The 21,916-nt window shown below is 47.6% G+C and overlaps 1 protein-coding gene across 1 annotated transcript in view; it reads right to left on the bottom strand.

Annotated features, from left to right (window-relative positions):
* LOC115332220 (A disintegrin and metalloproteinase with thrombospondin motifs 7-like) overlaps positions 1-21,916 on the bottom strand; it is a 70,562-nt gene that overhangs the window by 38,621 nt on the left and 10,025 nt on the right. Inside the window, exons 4-9 of the mRNA XM_040208886.1 lie at positions 18,426-18,546; positions 18,312-18,353; positions 14,246-14,364; positions 13,691-13,762; positions 13,464-13,603; positions 12,365-12,405 (exon numbers count right to left, since the gene is read on the bottom strand). Coding sequence (XP_040064820.1) covers positions 12,365-12,405; positions 13,464-13,603; positions 13,691-13,762; positions 14,246-14,364; positions 18,312-18,353; positions 18,426-18,546 — 535 coding nt within the window. The remainder of the gene's footprint in view (positions 1-12,364; positions 12,406-13,463; positions 13,604-13,690; positions 13,763-14,245; positions 14,365-18,311; positions 18,354-18,425; positions 18,547-21,916) is intronic.

Below are 21,916 nucleotides of genomic sequence, written 5' to 3'. Positions count from 1 at the left end.
AAAATAAACAGAAAGGGGCTAGGATGATGACGTTTTACTCAATGTTGGCCACGTCAACACCGTAGCCTAGACTGCGCTGTTGGTGTCGGTTCTTTTCGCATGCTAGAGTCAGCCCACGCGAAGTTTTCCGCAACATTTAAGCAAGATTTCGACAAAACTTGGTCACGAAATTCGACGTGTGGTCTTTCAAGGTGATGCTAAAGAGGAGTGCATTCTCCTTTTTTCAAGAACAAAATGAAGCGGAATTGCGCTTTATTACTAAAATTCCGAACTGTAAATATATTACCACGCGCCTCGGCAAGCTAGTGCGTGCGAGGCCGAGTGGTTACCCCGCTTGAATTTCATGCGGAGGTTAAGGGTTCAATTTCTGGGAGTTACGCGTCTTTTATTTGTTCTTTCCGTTTACTGGTCTGGTGAATTCTAGAACATTGTTGCTTATTCTAGCTCATCCACAGCAACGTACTCGAAGCAAATTTGAAATGGCTGACCAATTACACGGTTGTATAAATATCCACACAACCCCAATAATCATTTTAGGTCCAATTGTTGCATGCGTCGAACCTTCTACGCTGAATATTCCAGAAGCCTACGCGCGTACATAAGGGGTTTCGCATGGCGAGCCAAAGTCAGTTTTTCCTCAGCACTCGATCCTGCTGTTTCGGCGACATCGACGCCTGCGACGCTAACGTTCTTCTATTTTATTTTCGGCGCAACTTCACCTTATTAAACGTTTTTTTTTTCTCCCGTTAACTGAACGCCTCATCCTTTGTCATTCGAGAAATTTTGGTGGATGTGCAAGGTAGACGCATGTCCGTGCAGGGGAGGCCTCTGAGGTCCCGCAGTGCATGTCCAACCCCAAGCCCCCAAGACTTAACGAAGAGAGGACCGAGACCCGATCAAGTCGCAAAAACTGACACCTAACCCCGGAATTTCGACACTTGGCACTCAAGACCAAGCAATCGACAAGGCTGACGATGGACAACCACTCGTCGCAGACCCCGGCCAGCGTTGCCGTCGTATACCTGCCCGCCGCAACCCGCACTCCGACGCCTTTCCACGTTGAAGTCCACGAGGCCATTTAAGATTCGCTGGAACACTGCCAACGAGTGGCCCGCCATAACGGATGGACACCTGAGCAGTGTCCTCAAAACGTTTCCTTCGCTTTGGAGGCCAGAGCACGGAACTGTTTTGAAAACCACAAATCCTGGATCACTTCCTCGTAGCAACTGAAGGCTGAGCTCAGGAGTCCATTCACCAACCAACAGCGGAGAGAACGCGCCGAAAGCTTCTTCAAGCGAGGACCCAAGGCATTAACGAGAGCGTCGTTAGCTTTGTTGAATATGTTCTTCAAATTAGCAACCACGCCGAACCTCAAGCCTCCGAAGCAAACAACCTGAGAATCTTGATGCCGGGTGTCAAGGAGAACATCTTCGAGGGCCTGGTGCGATGTCCTCCTACCAACGTCGAAACGTTTGTAACGCAGGCGACCAACATCGAACGGGCCCTGCAAGCACGAGCCACCCGCAACCATCGAGTGCCCGGCGTCGCTGCAGCCATGCCGTTCAGCTGCGCCCTCAGCCCTAATATCCCGGGAATCCGCCAATTCCTTCGGGGCATCGTGAAGAACTGATTAAACTGGTACCTGTCAACCGAACGTCCAGCTTACTCGATTGCCGAGATTGTTTCGATAGGAGGTCCAGCAAGCGCCCCAACCACACGTTCTCGCCGACGCCGCACCGGAACCACCGGCTTTAACCTAAACCGCAGTTGTCCGTCGTCCGCAGCCTTCTGTCACGCGGTAGTATTCAGCCACACCTCGACCAAAGGTCTCTTCGCCGCAGTACTCTTAGCGCCAAGAGCAGCATTGACCTCGAAAGAACGACTTCTGGAGCAAAGATGACGGACGCCCGGTGTGCTTCCACGGCGGGGAGGATGACCGCGTTTACGGAAGATGTCCCTACCGTAAACGACCGTCAACCTCGCTTTGTAGAACGACCAAGTGACATCGAGGATTGCCTCTGTTGCTCTCCGTCACCATTTCCGACAGCACCACGAGGTTCCCGTTCTCCATCCCCCCGACGTTCCGCATCGCCTTTCCGTCGGTCGCGCCGTCACAACCTCTCTTCCCTAAGTTGTCGGATAAACTGAGTGCGGCAACGCCTAGAGGTAGTGTTGCCGAAGACGACCGGAGTGAAGAGTTTCCAAGATCACTGGAGCGCTGCCACTCTCCCGACGCCACGCATCCCAACGACGCCACTGCAAAGGTGCCCAGCAACCTAAACGTTGTTATCGACGGCTACGACGCATCGACACTTGTGGACACCGGAGCAGACTGCTCTGTTTTGAGTGTGAGGCTGTATCGCTCCCTAGAAAAGGGACAACGCCGTGGGATGCACCGTAGGAACGAACCGCCCGAGTGCACCTGCTCACACCCGTCGGAAGGTGCACTGCTCGCGTCGAATTTCACGGCGAGACGTGCCCTGTGAAATTCGTCGTACTACAAGACTGTGCCAGAGACGTCATTCTTGGCATGAACTTTCTGTGTGAGTACGGCGCCGTCATCAACCTTAGTGAGAGCAGATTGACACTGCGGACGCCTGTTCCGCCTTCAGGGAAGCCCCAAACAGGGTCAGCCGCCGTCCGAGTTTATGCCCACCACGTGAACCTGCCGCCGCTTTTAAGTGTTGTCGTTACTGTCGTGGTTGATGCAGCTACCTGCGGCGAAGTTCTGAAAGAAAACCTTCAATTTCTCATAGAAAGAGGAATATGTGTCACAAAAGGGGTGGCCGAACCTCAGGATGGGCGCACCGTGGTACTCGTGACGAACTTCCGACAAGAAACGAAACACCTAACGAAAGGTCCAGCTGTGGGCCACGTCGAGAAATTCCGAAACTCAGCCGAAATCGAATCGACTACTGAAGAATCCTCGCCACCTGAGCAAGGAAGTACGCCACGAGTGCTGCTCGACATCGACGCTAAGCTTCCGGGACCAAAATGACGGCAGCTGAGTGACCTCCTCTCCGATTACAGGGACTGCTTCGCGACGTCGCCGAAGGTGCGACAAACCCCCGTTGCAAATCATCGCATCATTACCGAGGACGACCCGCTCCCTGTACATCGATCGCCATACCAAGTCTCCATGAAAGTAAGGAAGGTCATTCAGGAGTAAGTTCAAGAGCTCCTGAAGGACGACATAATCAAGCCTTCAAGCAGTCTGTGGCTCTCTCCAGTCGTACTGGTTAAGAAGGACGGAACGCTTAGGTTCTGCGGGGATTACCGGCAGCTGAACGCGGTCACGAAAAAAAGACGTCTATCTTCTCCCCAGCATCGACGACACGTTAGACCGGCTGCGCCACTTTCGATACTTTTCATAGATGGGCCTGAAGATCGGCTACTGGCAAAGAGTTCCGAGAGAAGACAAACTTCGTCACGCCGGGTGGTCTGTAGGAATTCACGATGGTGCCCTTCGGACTATGCGTGGTGCCAGCATCTTTACAGCGGGTCATAGACACCGCACTGGCAGGACTGAAGTGGCAGAGCTGCCTCGTCTACCTCGACAACGTCGTAGAGTTTTTGGCGACTTCGACGAGCATTTGCGACGACTCCGAGCTGTACTTCAAGCCATACGGACCGCCGGCCTTACCCTCAAGCCGTCCAAGTTTTGGTTCACCTTTGACGAACTAAAGTTCCTAGGTCATGTGGTTAGTAAAAAAGGCGTTCACCCAGACCCACAGAAGACTCGCGCCGTAGCAGTGATTCCAGCGCGAACAGACAAGAAGACCGTGCACAGGTTCCTTCGGCTATGTGCCTAGTATCGGAACTTCGTTCGGAATTTCGCAAGGATTTCAGCACCACTCACAAACTTCACGAAGGACGACGAAAAGTTCGAGTGGGCCGAGGAGCAGCAGTAGGCATTCGACAAGTTGAAGCGAGGAGTCCAGAATTTTCCAGCTCGTGGACATTACGATCAGGATGCGAAAACCGTGATTCACATGGACGCAAACAACTCAGGACTTGGCGCGGTTCTGATTGAAGTGCAATAAGGCTCCGCGCGAGTCGCAAGTCGCAAACTGTCGAAGGTGGACAAAACGTACTCCACGACGGAAGAAATCGCCTTCCGGTCATCTGGGCAATCACGAAGTTTCTTCCGCAATTGTAAGGGAGCCTGTTCCGCGTAGCCACGTACCACCACTTGCTCTGCTTGCTTTTGTCCGCAAGAACAGCGACGCCGACTGCCTGTCCAGAGCCGCCGTCGAAACACCTTCCGGCAGCAGCGACAACGGTGCTGACGAGTGTTCCCTAAGCGCAGTGAACGCCGCCGACATGGCACGACGTCAACGAGACGATCCATTTATAGAACAACTAGAAGGGCGCGGGAGTACCATGCCATGTGTTTTCTCCCGAGCCCTGCCGACTTTCGCCATTCGACAAGGTGTACTCTACAAAGAAACGTTCGGGGATAGCAACTCATAGTGGCTGCTGGTAAATCCGACCGACCTTCGAGAGGAGATTTTTCAAGCAAGCCACGACGACCCGACGTCCAGACGCCTTGGTCACAGCCGGACACTGGCCCGTATTCGTGAAAGGTATTACTGGTCCAAACTCCCAAATACCGTCCACCTATACACACGATCATGCCACGAGTGCCAGCAACGCAAGAAACCTCTGACGAGGCAGGCCGGTCTCCTGCAATCAACTGCATTCTTCCAGCAGATCGGAATGAAATTAATTGGCCCTTTTCCGCCGTCGAAGTCGGGAAACCGCTGGACAATTGTCGCCAGAGACTATTTCACGCGGCACGTCGAAACGAAAGACCTTCCTGCAGGGACTGCTTTGGAAGTTGCCAAGTTTTTTTTTCGAATCCATCGTCCTCCAGCATGGCGCTCCCGACGTCCTGATCTTAGACCGTGGATCATCGTTCATGGCCCAGGTGACGTAAGAAGGGAAGGGCGCCACGAGAGCGCACGACACGAGAGCGCCGACAGGAGGGCGCGCGACTGGAGAGCGCCGCGACACGAGAGCTTGCGCCATCAGAGCGCGCGTCACGAGAGCGCAGGTATCCACATATGGATACTGTCGCGCCCAACAGCACACGGAAGAAACGTCCACTAAGATATTTTATTATACAATGAAGCAATCTGCCGCGTACTCCATACGTGAACAAGTAACGCAGGATGCCATGTCCCCAAGTGGTATCGTAAGCCCTTTCTAAATCAAAAATGACAGATACGCAATGCCGCCTATTCACAAACGCCTCAAATACAACAGTCTCCAGCCGGACTAAAGGGTCTATGGTTGAACCTCGACACCCACATTGATTTAGATTCGAAATATTGTGTTGCTGCAGGAAATAAACAAGACGGATATTAATCATCCTTTCAAACGTTTTTCCTAAGCAACTAGTCAGTGTAATCGGCCTGTAACATGTAGGAAGTGAAGGCTCTTTTCTAGACTTCAGCAGCGGAAATACTCCTGCCTGCTTCCAGTCAGCTGGGAAGCGTCCATCGTTTCATAGTTTATTAAAATATCTCAGAAGGGCTGTGAGTGGCTCTTCTGATAAATGCCGGATCATCTCGTAATTAATTTCATCAGGACCGAGGATGAACGCTTCAGGATTGTGAGAGCCATTTGAAGCTCAACCATTGTAAACGGCTGATTTTATGGTGCAGTGGCTCATCCTGCCAAACTGCCTTCTGTTGTTTCTGCATCTGCTTTAAACTTCAGAAACGCTGGTGAGTAGTGAGAGGAGTTTGAAACGGCTGCAAAATGTGTGCCCAACACATTTGCCTGGTCTTGTAGCGAGCTTAGAGAAGGAAAAAGAGGGACTGCAAAGCAGTGGTATTTGTCTTCGACCTTGTACAGTCGGTCCCACACTTCCTTTGCTGGGACGTAACAGCTGGTAGAAGACAGATAGCCTCTCCGAGAATTCCTCTTGGCATGATTCCTGGTCGAGCGAGCTTGGTCTCTATTTCGCTGAAACTCTATCAAATTCATAAATTTTGGATATCTGCCAAATATAACCCAAGCCCTGTCCTGTTATTCTTAGTAGTGGAACTATCAAAATTCCACCATGGTTTACACATTTTGGGGATGCCAGAAAAGGTCTGAGGGATATAGCGAAAAGCAGCATTACTGATCAGTTGTGTAATGCAGGTGGTGGCTTGATCGTATGTTAAGGACAAGAAGATGCAAAGCTTAAGCTCTGCATTTGGGTTGAATAAACCCCCGGTCTGCCTTGTCAAGTCTCCAACGAGGAACGTTTCATTTGGCTTGGAACAGAAACCAGGCTCTCCGGATTGACTGAAAAGTTGGTGGACGTCTAGACGACGAAGGTTGTAGCGGCCAGTGTCGAAACGCTCTTGGGTTTTAATCCGGATTGTGACGAGCTGACAGACTTCTGTCCGTTGGGCAACCACCTAGGCGTCGCCGCTTCCGCCAACAGCCGGTTCGTGGGGTAACATTGCGTCCAGCATTGTCGTTACTTTGCGATCATGAACCAGTAGAAAGGGTGTCCTCCCGGTGGTCTCTTTCACGGCCGTGTTGTAGGCAATGTGACGTACGGCAACACCTCGTCCCTTGTCTTCTGCTCTACGTCGACGTACATGGAGATCATGTCGGCGATGGTCTTGTTGAGTCTCTCCGTCAGCCCGTTAGTCTGGGATGGTACGCCGTGGTGCGGCGATAGCTGGTGTGGCTGAGATGAAGGATTTCTTGCGTCAGCTGGGAAAGGAACGATGATCCACAATTTGTAATCACAATTTCGGGAGCGCCGTGCCAAGGGACGATGGACTCGATGAAACACTTGGCGACTTCCATAACAGTCCCTGCAGGAGGAGCTTTCGTTTCGGCATACTGCGTGAGATAATATCTGGCGACGATTATCCAGCGGCTTCCCGACGTTGACAGCAGAAAAGGGCTAAGTCGATGCATCCCGATCTGCTGGAAAAAAAGTGCGGTTGAAGGAGGAATTGCCTGCAGGACACCAACCGGCCTCGTCGGATGTTTCTTGCGTCGCTGGCAATCGTGGAATGATCGTGTGTATAAGTGGACGGTTTTGGGGACCTTGGGCCAGTAATACTTTTCGATAATATGGGCCGGGGTTGGGCGGTAGCCAAGGTGTCCGGACGTCGGGTTGTTGTGGCAGGCTTGACAAAACTCCTCTCAAAGTTTGGTCGGCATTACCAGGAGCCATGGCGAGTTGTTGTCCCCGAAGTTCTTTTTGTAGAGTACCCCTTGTCGAATGGCGAGGGCTGGCAAGGCTTGTGAGGAAACACGTGGCATGGTACTCCCGGGTCCTTCCACGCGCTCTATTAGTGTGCGCAGCTAAGGATCGTGTCGTTGACGCTGCGCCATATCGTCGGTGTTCACTGCGCCCTTGAAGCACTCGTCGTCATCGCCGTAGCTGCTGCCGGAAGGTGTTTCCAATGGGCTCAGGATAGGCAGTCGGCGTCGCTGTGCTTGCGGCTTGACTTGCAGACCACAATCATGTTGAACTCTTGTACTCGGAGTCTCCATCGAATGAGGCGTCCTGACGAATCCTTGAGGTGCGCAAGCCAGCAGCGCGAGTGGTAATCCGTGGCTACGCGGAACGGGCTCCCGTACAAGTACGGGCAAAACTTCGTGATTGCCCACACGGCAGGAAGACATTTTTTTTTCAGTCGTGGACGTGGAGTAATTTCTCTTCGCTTTAGACAGTGTCAGACTTGCGTAGACGATAACTCGCTCGGTGCCTTTTTGCACTTGAACCAATACCGCGCCAAGTCTTGCGTGACTTGCGTCCGTTTGAATCTCGGTTTCCGCACCGTGATCGAAATGTCCAAGAACAGGAAAAATCTGGAGTCGCCGATTCAGTTCGTCGAATGACTGCTGCTGCTCCTCAGCCCTTTTGAACTTCTCAGCATCCTTCAAGGGGGGGGGGGGGGGGGGCGGGGGGGGGGGGTTGCGAGCGGTGCGGAAATCCTTGCGAAATCCCGAGCGAAGCGCCGATAGTAGGCACGTAGTCCAAGCAACCTTCGTACTGCCTTCTTGTCTGTCGTCACTGGAAATGCTGCGACGGCGCAAGTCTTCTCAAGGACTGGGCGAACGCCTTGGTTACTAACCACGTGACGTAGGAACTTCAGTTTGTCATAGACGAACTGACACTTTGACGGCTTGAGGGTGAGTTCGGCGGTTTGTATGGCTTGGATAACTGCTCGGAATTGTAGCAAGTGCTGGTCGAAGTCGCCAGAAAACACTATGGTGTCGTCGACGTAGACGAGACAGCTCTGCAACTTCAGTCTTGCCAGTACGGTGTCCATGACACACTGGAAAGTTAATAGTGCGGTGCATAGTCCGATTGGCATCATCTTGAACTCTTACAGTCAATCTGGCGTGACGAAAGCTGTCTTCTCTCGGTCACGTCCGTCGACTTCCATCTTCCAGTAGCAACTCTTCAGGACCATCGATGAAAAGTATCAAGAGTGTCACAGCCGGTCTAAGGTGTCGTCGATTGAGGGGAGTGGATATGCGTCTTTTTTCGTCACCGTGTTCAGCTGCCGGTAGTCCACGAATAACGTAAGCGTTCCGTCCTTCTTCTTAACCAGTACTGTTGGAAAGACCCATGGACTGCTTGGAGGTTGAGTAATGTCGTCGTTCAGCATCTCTTGAACTTTCTCCGGAATTACTTCCCTTTTCTTTACGGAGTCTTTGAACGGCGATTGATGCACAGGGCGCGCGTTGTCCTCGGTGATGATGCGGTGCTTTGCAATGGCGGTTTGGCGCACCTTCGACCACGTCGCAAAGCAGTGGCGGTATTCGGCGAGGAGGTTAATCAGCTGCCATTGTTTCGGGCCCGGAAGCTTAGGGTCATTGTCGAGCTCCGCTGGCGACGCACTGTCTTGCTGAGGTGGTGAGGATTTTTTAGTAATCTCGGCGATTTGGGGGGAGTTCCGGAGTTCCTCGACGTGGTCCACGGCTGCACCTTTCATGAGGTGTTGCGTTTCGTTTCGAACGTTCATGACGAGAAAAAAGTGCGGCCACGCTGAAATTCAGTTACTAATCTCTCGACGCTTGTTCCTCTTCCCTGGAACAATGGAAGGTTTCCTTCCAGAACAATTTCACCTCGGGTAGCTGCATCGGTTACGACGGTTACGACAACACTTAATTGCGGCGGCAGGTTCACGTGGTCCGGAGCGATTCGGACGGCGGCAGACGCTGTTTGGGGCTTTTCTGAAGGCGAAAGAGGTGCCCGCAGAGTCAATGTGTTCTCTCCAAGGTCGATGATGGCGTCGTATTCACACAAAATGTCCATGCTGAGAATAACGTCTCTGGCACAGTCATGTAGAAAGAAGAATTTCACAGGACGCGGCTTGCCGTGAATTTCGATGCAAGCAGTGCACCTTCCGACAGGCGTTATGAGGTGTCCTTCTGCGGTTCGTATCTGCGGCCCATCCCTCGGCGCCGTTACTTTTTGAGGGCGGCTAGGGAGCCTCCCACTCTAGACTGAGTAGTCTGCTCCGGTGTCCTCGAGAGCCGATGCGTTGTGGTTGTCGATAACAAGTTTAAGTTGTTAGGCACCCTTGCATAGGCGTTGTTGGGATGCGTGGCGTCGGGAGAGTGGCAGCGTTCCGGCATTCGTGGAGGCTCTTTTTGTCGTCTGTCCACAATAACTTCACCTCCGGGAGTTGCCGCGCTTAATTTTCCCGGCGAGAAATGGGCGACAGGCTCTCACGACAGGGTCGGTGCATCGACGAAGCTGGACCTCGTGGGGAGGGCGATCGGGACCAGCGGCGATGTGCAGGCTGGGGAGACCGAGGTCTTCGAATATTTTCTTCTATCTCCAGTGGACGCTCACCTTAGCGTGCGCGTGGTTCGCTCGGGTGGAAGCCGCGCAGCCCTATTTGCCAGTAGGAGCAACGGCGGTAGATATGCACGGCTCCCCGCGGTGGTAGCACAATGGACGTCGATCGGCTGTCTTCCACACGTCGGTTTTTCTTGGCGCAGTTTGTTCTGGGCGGATGTGCGTCCGATACTCATGGCGTCGGGTATACTGCGACGCTGGAGGTTCACGTCCGTTAGGCACCATGTACGGACGCGGGGCTGGCGGTGCTTGTCGGACCATTGCGGCATAGGTTAGCGTCGGTTCCTCGGGGGCTGTCACGCTGATGAAAGCCTCTGGCTGGATGGCTCTCTGGAATTCTTCCCGCACCAGCTCGGCGATGGAGAGCGAGGCAGGGCGTGCGGCAGCGGGCAGAAGCTTCTTCAGCTCCTCCTGGACTTCACGGATGATGTCACGGATGCCGGGGAGGTTGGTACCAAGGTCGAATCCGAATGTCGCCAGAGTAATTTCGCCAGGGTGTCGCTGGTAGTGTCTAACGCGTGCTTGTAAGGCCCATTACATATTTGTCACCTCCGTGAAGAACTCGTTGACGGTTCGTTGGATCGCGCATAAGACCGCCAAATAGTTAGCTCTTTACACGCCTCATCAGGCGGCGCAGATTCTTCTCCTCTGTAGCCTTAGGGTCGGCGCGTGTGCTCAGGTGAAAAACAGCCTCGACGAACCTGGTGATTCTCTCATTTGGCCATTGGGTCCTTGTTCGAAGGATGTCTTCGGCTCTCTCGCGTCAAATTCGCTGGTAAACGTCTTCAGTGTATTTATTTATGCATTTATTTCAATACCCTCAGGGCCCAGGGGCATTACAGAGGGGGTGGACGTAAAATATTGGCTCTGTATAAAATTCAAACAGCAAGGTTACTTGTTTATAAATGTTAGTACGGCATAATCCTAGCAAAACTGAATAGTTAGAGCTTTTCTAAACAAATCTATTGATGGAATAGTTACTAATTATGCGGGAAGGTGGTTCCACTCAGATGACGTTCTAGGGATGAAAGAGTTGATGCAAGCTAAAGTTTCGCAATGAGGTATGCCAACTTTAATTTTGTGATCCATGCGGGGAGAAATCAAGGGAGGGGGGTGGGGGGTTAATGAATAGTTTGTTTTTTAGTTAAGCTTTGGAATGATAGATTTTATGGAAGAGGCATAGACGAGATATTTTCCGACGTGAGAAAAGAAGAGGCACGGCTAGGGTAGTTTTAATAGATGAGACACCTGCGGTGCGATGATAGTTGCAGACTATGAATCGTGCGGCGCGATTTAGCAGGGCTTCCATCTTTGTTATAAGCTTTGAGTGACCTGGATCCCACATGCTGCGGCATATTCCAACGTTGAACGTTTTAAAGTCTTATACAAGAGAAGCTTTAGGGACATAGGGGTTAAGGAAACGTTTCTTTTTAAATATCCAGGCATTGAATTTTGCGTTAGCGATTATATGATCAGAATGAGTTTTCCATGATAGATTAGAAGTGACGTGAACAGCGAGATACTTGAAAGAGGTCAGAGATTGCTTACCCACCTCCCACGAAGTTAAAGAAGCCTCGTGGCTCTCCAGCCAGTACCTCGCAGTCCCTTCCAGCGAGAAGTAGATGTTCTACAAGCACTGCTCAGCCATCCACCCGTTATGGTGGGCCACACGTTCATAGTGTTGCAGTGACTCCTTGGTGTGCTCGTGGACGTTACCGGGGAAAGGCGTCGGAGCCCTTCGTGCAACGGGCAGATATATAACGGCAGAAGCGGCCGGGGTCTGCGACTGGCTGGCCGTCGTCGTCTTCTACGGCTTGGGCTTGTCCAGCAGCAAACCAAATTCAGGATCTTGTTCCTGGGTGCGGCGGCTAGTCCGAGTTTTAGGTTCCTCGTAAAATGGTCTTCTCACCGGGCTTGAAATCGGACTTGCACTGCGGGCCCTTGAAGTGGTACGCTGCACGGACAGGCGTTACCACTCACCTCCACCAAAATGTGAGGAATGACGAGGTAACGAAACACAGAATAGCTGAGGAAACTGAAACGTTTAACGGGGGGGGGGGGGGGGGGGCGATCCTGTGCCCAAAACAAAAAGGAAACTGAATATAAGAACAGAGCGTCGCGGTCGTTGAAGTCTGCGTGACGGCAGGATCGAACGTTGGGACGAGACTGACCCCGGAGCGCCACGCGGAGCACCTTTTGTACCCGCGTGGGTTTTTGGAACATTCGGCGTAGAACGTTTGGCGCATAGTACATTCGTAAGTCGATCAGACGATAAGGTTCTCGAAATTACGAGAATGGCAAGTTGAGAGATTAAATAAACGATTAGTCTGGTTCACTGGAATCAAACCTGGAGCCTCCGCTTGATAGCCAAGCGCGGTAGCCATTCGGTTACGCGCTCGCTCAGCAACGCGCGCCGCACTATAATAAGACTATGGGCGCTCGTTTGATGGTAATAATATTTTCAAAAGTTCTATTAACCCGGATTTGTTTATATTTATACATATATGTAACAATTATTATTTTCACCTTCCACTGGAAAACCACTTGATGAGGCGAAGCAGTTCCTCCTGTAAATAAATTGCAGTGTGGAAATGGTCATATTTTGAATGATCAAAAGGAATCCGGGCATTACGATCCTAGAAAAAAATGCACCCTACAAAATATCAGCGAGCGACGTCGTCAGTCAAGCGTTCAGTCAGAAACACAATCAGATATTTCGTTCTCTCATCGGCTTAGCAATTCGCAACTTCACCACTAGGAGCTTGACGGCCATATATTTTCCTTAAAACCGTGACAGCGACTTTAACAGAAACCCCGAGTAATCGTCATGATTTATGCTATAAAATGCTTCAGGCTAGATACGGTACAAGTTTCTTAACAAACACAGAGCGAATTCAACAAAAAAAATATATTACATGTGACACTAAAAGGTGTCTCATATTTTGTTTTTAAAAAACACGTCATAATCTCCTCAACCTTTTCTTATTATTGCTGCGTTTAAAGTGTATCCTGGTTTCTAGAAAGTAAGAAATTATCAGCAAACTTATCTCCAAAGTCCTATAATGCATAGTATGAAGTTTTTAATGAGCGATCGTTTAAATATGTACGGAAGGTATTAAACCATTGTTTAAAGAATTGGAGAACGCAAGGCCTAATAATTTTCATATCAAATTTGGTGAGGAACAGCCACGTCACTGACATCTTTTGACGTGGTTACCTGCTCAACGTTACGTGATATGAGATCATGTCGTATCAATTTCTCCGCTAAATTCGGCCAAGAAAGTCACGTCACGGGATTTGAAGTAGCTTGATCTGATGTCACAGCTGCTTTACGTGATACCTCTATACTACCTGACATAATTTTCCGTTAGATCGCTGCTGAATGTAGATGGAAAAATGAAGTCACGTGATCTCACACTACACGAAATGTTCATATGAAATGACGCCACGGTGTCAATTCCTGGCGTCTTATAATACCATGACGCTATATGTAAATTCTATTTACCACTCCTTTTTAGGCGGAAAACTGCACAGACAGACGAACGCAAGGGCGAACGTCTCTCATAAAGGATTTTATTAAAAATCTTACTTCAATTTAAAAGGTAAAAACAAAATACTTACGAACCCTGTTAGAAGTAACACGATCGCAGCTCCCCTTGCTAAGGGGTCTCCTTCAGCGGCTCTTTCCTCTAATTTGTCCAGGGTCACGCTTGTGTCTAAAGTATTGCCCATTGCCACTTTAACCCAATCGTCCTCGTTCTGGCTCTATAATATTGTTAAAAATAAAAAAAGGATATATGAATATTATACCAGCCACCCGAAAACATCTGAGAAATAAACCTAAATTCTTACCACCAAAATTTTTACTTCTCTTAGCATAAGTTTCACATTCACTTCTGGAATTTGCTCAAGCCTCAAGTTCACCTGCACAAAGATTTGGTGAAAACGTGGGTTTGATCACAATTATTTTATAACGCCAAACCTTTCATGATTAAACTCAAAAACGGCTATTTGCACTGAGCGCTAATGAAACTGCCTCAAAACAGTTTTTTTTTTCAGAAGAAACAATGTTTTAGAAAGAATCGCAATAAGTTGAGGAATGCGAAAAACAGCCATGACCAAACATTTCAATACCATCCTTCGTTCGCGTTGAAATATTTGTTCATTTGCAGAACAACGCTTTTGTGCAATGGTTCGTCTGCGGTACTAAACACTCTGGTACACACTATGTTTTCTACTGGTAGACAAGTTAATATTATACAAAAGCACCGTTAGTGCTTGTCAGTACAGTTATTTGAGATCGGATAAATGTCGCTATGCATTCATTACAGTTTTGCTTATTGGGTTTTATATTTTTCAACGTTTGGGTGTCATGTTAATTTCAAAATATTCGAGTATAATACACACCGCATTCATCATTATTGCGGCATATTCTAGGGATTCCGTGTCGCTCGCACAGGATGCACGGTGAACAGTGTCCACAATTATTGACACTGGTAGAGTAATTTCGTTGGCGTGGGGCAAGGCTGTTGAGGAACAAAAGGGAAACCGATTAGTATATCTTGTATTGGAAATCGTTTGAAAGAAAATCGTGTTTTAGGGGGCGAACACCATAAGGAGTGACAAAGTGAGGACTCTAAATTAAAGGCGATGTCTAATGATAATAGGTTGGAATGTTTTCTACTTTATGCCTGCCTACTGGTACTTGCGTGACCCAACCATACTTGATCATTATTTGCTGCTGCGTAATTTCAAGGATTCACGACGCCTGTTCATTTCGGTCTATTTTTCGCAAAACCTGTGAAGTCACGATGATTACTTCTTAGAGCCGAAAGTCGTATGCGTCTTAATGGTTGGATACGGGCACTTTGCGAGCACTCGCCTGGGGCTTACGAAAGTCAACGCCTCGGCGATCATCCGCTGCGTTGGCGTAAACAGCGAAACCCTAACATCAGAATTGTACACGTTGTGAAAAAGTAAGGAACTACATTTACTGTTTCCCAAGACTACATTCTAACTAAAATTGTCACTATTACTCTTTCATAAAAGTAAGTGACCGCTACTTAAAAAAATATTCGTTACTTTCGCTGCATTGTATTAAATTTACGCCCTAGGGTAAATTAAAAGTAGAATGCTAATATGCAGTCCAGAACACATATGGCTAGGGTCGACCGTACGCAGCACAACTCAGTGTTTTTTTTGTTTTTTTTTTTAGCTAAATGTTATGTAAGTTAACCGAAACGCAGCTTTCCTCCATTGCGAGAGCCAATGGCCGTCAAGTCGGGAATCCACTACTCAAAATTATTACTAAGAAATAAAAAAAGCTAACGTCGGGTATCACTTTTTATTATTAATTGATTTCAGGACACCTAAAATAACAAAAAAAGATCCTCGTCAGAAAACAGAGTGTACCGACAACGTGCCCCAATAACGTAGAAAAACATAAAAAAATTTCGTACAGGTCGCACAAAGCTGACGAACGAAAAGGGTGTCAGGAAGGTGAATAGCCTGGAACTTTCAGATCAATAGGAGAATAACAGAAAAAATCAAATAAACATTGGTAATTCAAATAGATGAGATGTGTTCAAATATAATTTGAGTAACATGCTGTTACTGTCACATCGTTTCCAGTCAATTTCAGAGTTGAACTCCATTTCAGCCGAAAACGGAACGCTAGCTCCTGTTGCAACATTACACTAACTGTCGTAGTAACTGAAACCTAAGATGACATCGTTAATTGTCTTGTGCTTTTGGAACGCACGCAATAGTTTGGTGTCCTCCACTTTGTGTTTTCGAAAGTAAAGAAAGAATGAAGTCACAAAACTAACAGGCGCGCACAGAACCGCTGTGCCAACTCGCGTACATTTGGACAGTTCTTTTTAATGTACTTATTTGAACTATGAGAGTCTTGTCTCATGTATTTTGCACCCAGAGTTCGATTCTTTATATCCGTGTGCATCCCACTTCGTTGTGGGCGAGCAAGCTGGAATTTGCAAACACCCAAGCCATTAAAAGGATTAATTTATGACCTAAAGATACTGTAAATGGATTTGCACAGGGCTGAACACAGATATACAAACAAGTGCAGGCATCTTGCGTACACCGTCATGGTAGATCATTCATATCAATATGCTTATTGGTGGAACTAATTAGACATGAAAAGTAAAACATCGTAAATAAAACACTTATTTGAAATGCACAAGGATAACAATTTAGGCATAACTAGGACACCCTAAATTATAATTTGTAATGTAAGAGAATCTAGTAAAATGAAGTGACGGTGGTGCTGTTAGCAACTCTATGATAGAGCTGGATCCATTCTGTGATGCATAATGGAAAGCAAGAGTGCAGAAAACAGTCATTTTTGAAGGAATATTCAGAGAATGTTTTTCCGTGTTTATGTCTAGTCAGCCTAGTATCAGAAAATTATATATAACTAGACCTATCAATATTGAAATAATCTTGAAGTGGGAGGTAGGAGAACTTAAGCCTTAATCGTTTAGGTGTGTTAGCTAGGGTTAACACCCAGCTCTTTTTTGGAAGCTTGGTAGAAATCGCGTGCGGATGTATCCACTCTAGATAAATTTTATCGTTTTAAGTTGTATACTTTCAAGTTAAGTAACGAGTTTTTGTGTGAGGAAACCAGACTATATTAGCGTATTCTAGTGTAAGCCTAACTACACTTGTGTAAGACAGAGGTTTTGTGGCTGCGGTTACTAGTTTAGGTGTTTTCTCTAAGGATATACATATTTTTTTCCTTAAAGCTTCTAAATCTACCTAGTCAAAATCCTCATGATGGGAAACTCCCAAATTGCAAATAAATAATGAATAGAGGTGTTATGCAACGTTTAGAAAGTTTTTGAGCATCTAAAAACTGTCAGGCCCTGTGTTTGTAAGTACAGGTGACAGTATGAATCCAAAAACGCTACTCTTATACACACACAAAAAAAAAAAAAACATTTCTAGAAGTTTCGCTTGGTGTTTTGAATTTCCCCTATTTTTCTTTCGTGATTGAAAGCGAAAACGTAACGGATCGCACTTTCCTTACCTAAAGAAGTAAGGAAATTACCTGACAATTACTTCGCAAAACAAGTAAATATTTCCTTACAAAATTACGGATAAATTGAAAGGATTACAGATCACTTTGTTACCTGTAAGGAAGAGCCCGATCTTACCGCCAGTTTCATTTCGGCACCACTGCCGCCATGCTTGGTGGAATTATAACCTCCTCTGTGCTAACAGAGCGTGGCAGATCGCCAGGAGAAGGGCCCGCCGAAATTTAAAAGGTAGAGGGGCAGACAACGAATGAGAGAAGAGCCACGTGACGGGCGCTCCGCTGCGGCGAGACGCCGAAACACCCTTCTTCCGAGCGAAGTAATGTCCGCTCATGCTCCTCGCGTTCTTCGCGCCACCGTTTCTTTTCTTTTCGGGTTTAAAAACCATGTTTCGGGTCCTAGCCGTTGCAAAAGCTGTGCGCTAACGCACAGGTTCAGCCAGAACTGCTCTGTGCTACTAGATCCTCGCGCTCCAAATCTGCGTCCGCACACTCTATAGCTCCGTCGTAGAACTGCCAGGCTTGGTGAGTATAGAGGAGGCTATGGTGAGATCTGTAGTGTAGCCTCCTCTATACACACAAAGCCTGGAAGTTCGACGGCGGAGCCATAGAGTGCCCGGCCGCAGATTTGGAGCGCAGGGATCTGGTAGCACAGAGCATTTCTCGAGGAACCTGGTCGTCAGCTCACAGCTTTTGTAGCGGAGTGCCCGTCGCGTGGCTCTCCTCTCATCCGTTGTCTGCCGCTCTGCCTTTACAATTTCAGCGGCCGCTTCTCGTGGCGATCTGCCAGGCTTTGTCGGTAGAGAGGAGCCTATGTCTGTACCGTGGTCTGTACTCATTCTGCACACGCGACAACCACGCTGACAGATTTTTGCGGCAGAGTGCGAGGCGGCACGAGCTGTCTCGTGCACTGGCGCTTGCCTCCTCTGAACTGCAATTACGGTCGCGTCACGCAACATTGGAACCCTGAGTTAGATTACCCAATTATGTAGAAGTCTTCCTAACATTGTCTGGAGCTTGGCACGTGCGCCGAGCTTTGTCAGCCCCAGCACGTGGCCACTTCCTCTTTCAAAAAACTAAAAAAATAAAAGCTGCTTAGTTTTGTTTTTGCGTTAGTGATGTTTTGTGGAGATAACAAGCTCCGCGTGCTTCGTACGTTATAATCATTGAGACTTATTTCTTACTAACATTTAAAGAAAAGTATAAACAAACCTTGCACAGTCCCTCTAAGGTTCAAATAAGCTATAAAGACATCGTGCATCGCTGAATATGTTCAGTAAATTACAGTGAACGGGTGAACGCGTTTTTGGCGAAATATTAGACACATTAGAGTTTTTGTTTTTCCATATTTGGTATTCGCAATTAACTAATTTTCTAAAGCTCCCTCATATTTAAAAAAAAAATGTTAATTCTACTTACTCCTTTCTTCCAAGATGGCTTGTTTTTGAGCTGCTATCTTTCCTGCGTAAACAAAGCTGCGTCAATCTGATTCATAATTTTAAATTAAAGAGTTTAGATTATAGTTATATTTACTCGAAGCATGTCGATGAGCCGCCCTTGGTATTTCCCGAATGCGGTGAGCCACACGGCCGCTGCCAATTTGTTTCAGCATCTTGTCAGGCTGAATACAGTGAGATGCGTTTAAAATTCCCTTCTAAAACGGAAAACAAAACAAAAATTAATCGATGAGCGCGACTGCTGAGTTAGCACAAAAAATATAAAACGGCCAAAACAAATTCAAATGTTTTCTTTCTTTTTTTTCGCGGTTTGTTTGAAGGAGAGCATGTGGCAAATTAACCTCGCGTGCCCTTCTCTTTTAACGAGCAAAGAGTTCACTCCGGTACTGCCCAGGTTTTTGAGCGAGTACAAAACTTTTGTCTGCGGCTAAGGCGCAGCATTCTTCTAACGGCCAGATACAGAGTTACCCCGACTTTTGAACGCTAAAAAGCATCTACATGTAACCGTAGAAACATAATACGCGTTCGACAAGAAAAAAATATGTTGCGCTCGTTTTGAGAGTTCTGGTTGTCAACGGCTAAAGGCCTCTAGTCGAGCTTGCCAAAGATTCAACACGAAGCCGCATTAAGGCCCAAGGAAGCAGCAAGAATAGGAAAACGACGTTTACATAGGTGACTGGTCATCGTGCAGTCAAATAAATCGCAAATGGTAATATTTTTGCGGTCGCAAACTAATTCCCGGCGGCTTTTGTTTTTTCAGCGTTTATGTAAGCCAACGCTTTTAAGGCACTTGAGGCGGCCCACGAAAATCGGTACATCAAATTGTCGCTCTGCGATTTACCATCAGAATCACAAACAGGTGGTGAAAGTTTACAGTAAATAAATATAAAACAGAATGAGCTTTACCTCGTTCAACAGAAGAAAAATATCGCAAGTCAAATTTGCTGCGCAATCGTGTTGCATGTATATATATACCAGATACGGTGAAACGTTCCATGGCCACAAATGATTAGCGATACTCTAAGAAAGCTCTTCATCAGATAGTTTAACGCGTGCTATGTGTACACTTGATAGTTGTCCTCCGAGGTTCACGAATCCGTCCCAGACTTTGCTGTCCGAATTTGTCTGTTGAGAACAGCTGCACATCGTGCATGTACCACCAATATGCAATCGGTGTCACGCAATGTAAGTTCCCGCTAAATTTGACGGGGAGGCTAAATTCGTGTAAAGGCCACGTGACAGCAGGTCACGTGACATCACTTTTTCTCTAAATTTAGCGCTAAAACTGAATTGGCGTCGACGTTACGTGTAGTCAATTTTTCCGCAAAATCTAGCGGGCTATCTGAATTTGTTTATAAGTCACGTGACACGGAGTAATGTCACCTCATTTTTTCTGCAAATTTAGCGGAGAAACTAAGTTGATGTTGAGGTCACGTGACGTCGATTTTCCCGCTTGATCTAGCGGGGAAGTTGAATTGACGTTGACGTTACATGAAGTCAATTTTCCGGCTAATCTAGCGGGGAAACTGAATTTCTGTACAGGTCACATCACTATGGCAAGACTTCATGTCACGTGGCCTATAAACAAATTCACTTTTCTAGCTAAATTTAGCAGAAAAATTGACGCCACGTAAAATGAAGTCATGTGAAGTCTCAGGCTCCAGCTTAACAAAATCCGGCTTCACGAAACGATCCTTCGCTTAATCCGGCTTCTCTGAATCTGGCTTCACTTAATCCGTTTCCAAGAATCCCGGAGCAACTAGCCGAAGAAAAAAGTTTCACGTTAAAAGGATCAGAAACCTGTTCTGGCCAATCTACGCCACAACTTCGCGGATGATGCACGCGCAGTGAAAAGTGCATCCCGACAGATGGCGCATGCCGCTTCTTGAGACCGCCAGCCGTTTCGGGTTGTGACAGCAGACGACCCCGCTAAAAGAACCCGAATCGGCCGATGCTCCCTCGACGCGGCGTACGCCACCTGTTGGAAGCACGTCTCACCAAGTGTGTATCGTCTGCCAAGTAACGGCGTAGCTTGCCCAGAAGAGGTTTCTGTATCTAATGTGTTAGCATTAGTGCCCTGGTACACGTGCTGACCTTGGACTGGTTTATACCCTTTTGTCAAACCAATGTTCTCAACGCGGCCACGGGATGGCGGAACAGACGCACTGGCTATGAAGTGTGCCTCGGGAACACCTTCTGAAAGCGCCGACTGATAGAGGGCATAGTGCGGGTGCGGGAGAGCTATGTATAGAAGAGTCTGGACATCAATTGGGCCATTGCTGACCCCTCGCCGTACCTTCGCTACTCCCAGACTCCTCCCATAAAACTGACGTCACACCTAGCAACCACCTAGCAACGGAAAACGGCGGAGAACAGCGCGGGCCTGTCCACCATTACCAATCCCAGGTCAACCCGCGTAACCCGCGTGCATACAGGGCCGCATGGTATCCGGCGTACAGACCCTCATTTTTAGGTTTTTTTGTGAGAAAATGGTCGGTTGTTGTGCGGTTGGATATTTCACTTACAGCTGTCATGGTTTTCGTTTTATATATCATAATTTTAAAAGAATAAAAAAACACTGTCGCAAAATGTGGTTGAGTAAAATGAAGAGCAATAATTGTGGACGCCCACGGAAGTTTCGCTTCTTCGTAAATTAAGAATGCTTGTTTTAACCTAAAACGTTTTATAAAATGGAGTTTTCATCCCAGTAGCGACGAAAACTAGCGAACTCGTTGCTACAGAAAGCTCGCATCTAATGCGTAATATGAACTGTTGCAGCACGGGACGGAGACGTTCCATATGTGTCGCGTTTTTTTCCGGTCTACTTTCTCAAACCTCGAAGAGAATGAATTTGTTTTATTTTATGCCTTCCACGAAATGTTATTTTTGTAGAAAAGGCTAATTTTGTTGTATTTCTTTCTTCTATTTATTTCTATCTAATGACATGACCATGGATGCTGTGATCTCAGAACCTTTATCAAAGGTCATTCTATTGAATTACGTTGAATCAATCTATGAAAACGAGCAAGCTTAACGTTCGCAAAGAGCCGCCTGGCGCTGAGTCGCTCGATGTTTATTTCGTAACCTTTCGTTATAAAATAGGCGGCTCTCACGTTACGAAAAAGGTTAGTGCCGGCGCCGTTCCAAATGCCAGCAAACTTTCACAGCCTTCATATATTTTATTTATTTTTATGGAACCTTTTGGGGGGCTTCCTAGATGTTCGGAGAACTAGATCGCTGTTTCATTGCAGAGGCAGTTAGAGGGAGTCACGCGATAAGCATGCACGGCGTAGAAATCCCAAATCAGAGATAGCGACCGTTTCGATCAAATTATGTCGTTTGGCACGCTGACGCATAGTCAAGAGAATATGCAACTAGAAAGAAACAAAACTCTGGGGAACTTTCGAACAAAGTGCTTCAGCTCGCATTACAATCTAACAGATATTTGCTTCGAAAACATGGGCAACAATGTCATCTTCGTATACGCTAGCACTTTACGGAAAGTCCCTCACTTGCCAATTAGAAGTTCTTATCTTTGCACACCGCTAAAATACCAAGAGGCATCAA

Source organism: Ixodes scapularis, unplaced genomic scaffold (genome assembly GCF_016920785.2).
Source record: "Ixodes scapularis isolate PalLabHiFi unplaced genomic scaffold, ASM1692078v2 PGA_scaffold11__112_contigs__length_91849675, whole genome shotgun sequence".
NCBI lineage: Eukaryota > Metazoa > Arthropoda > Arachnida > Ixodida > Ixodidae > Ixodes > Ixodes scapularis.
This window is presented reverse-complemented; position numbering and strand designations above follow the sequence as displayed.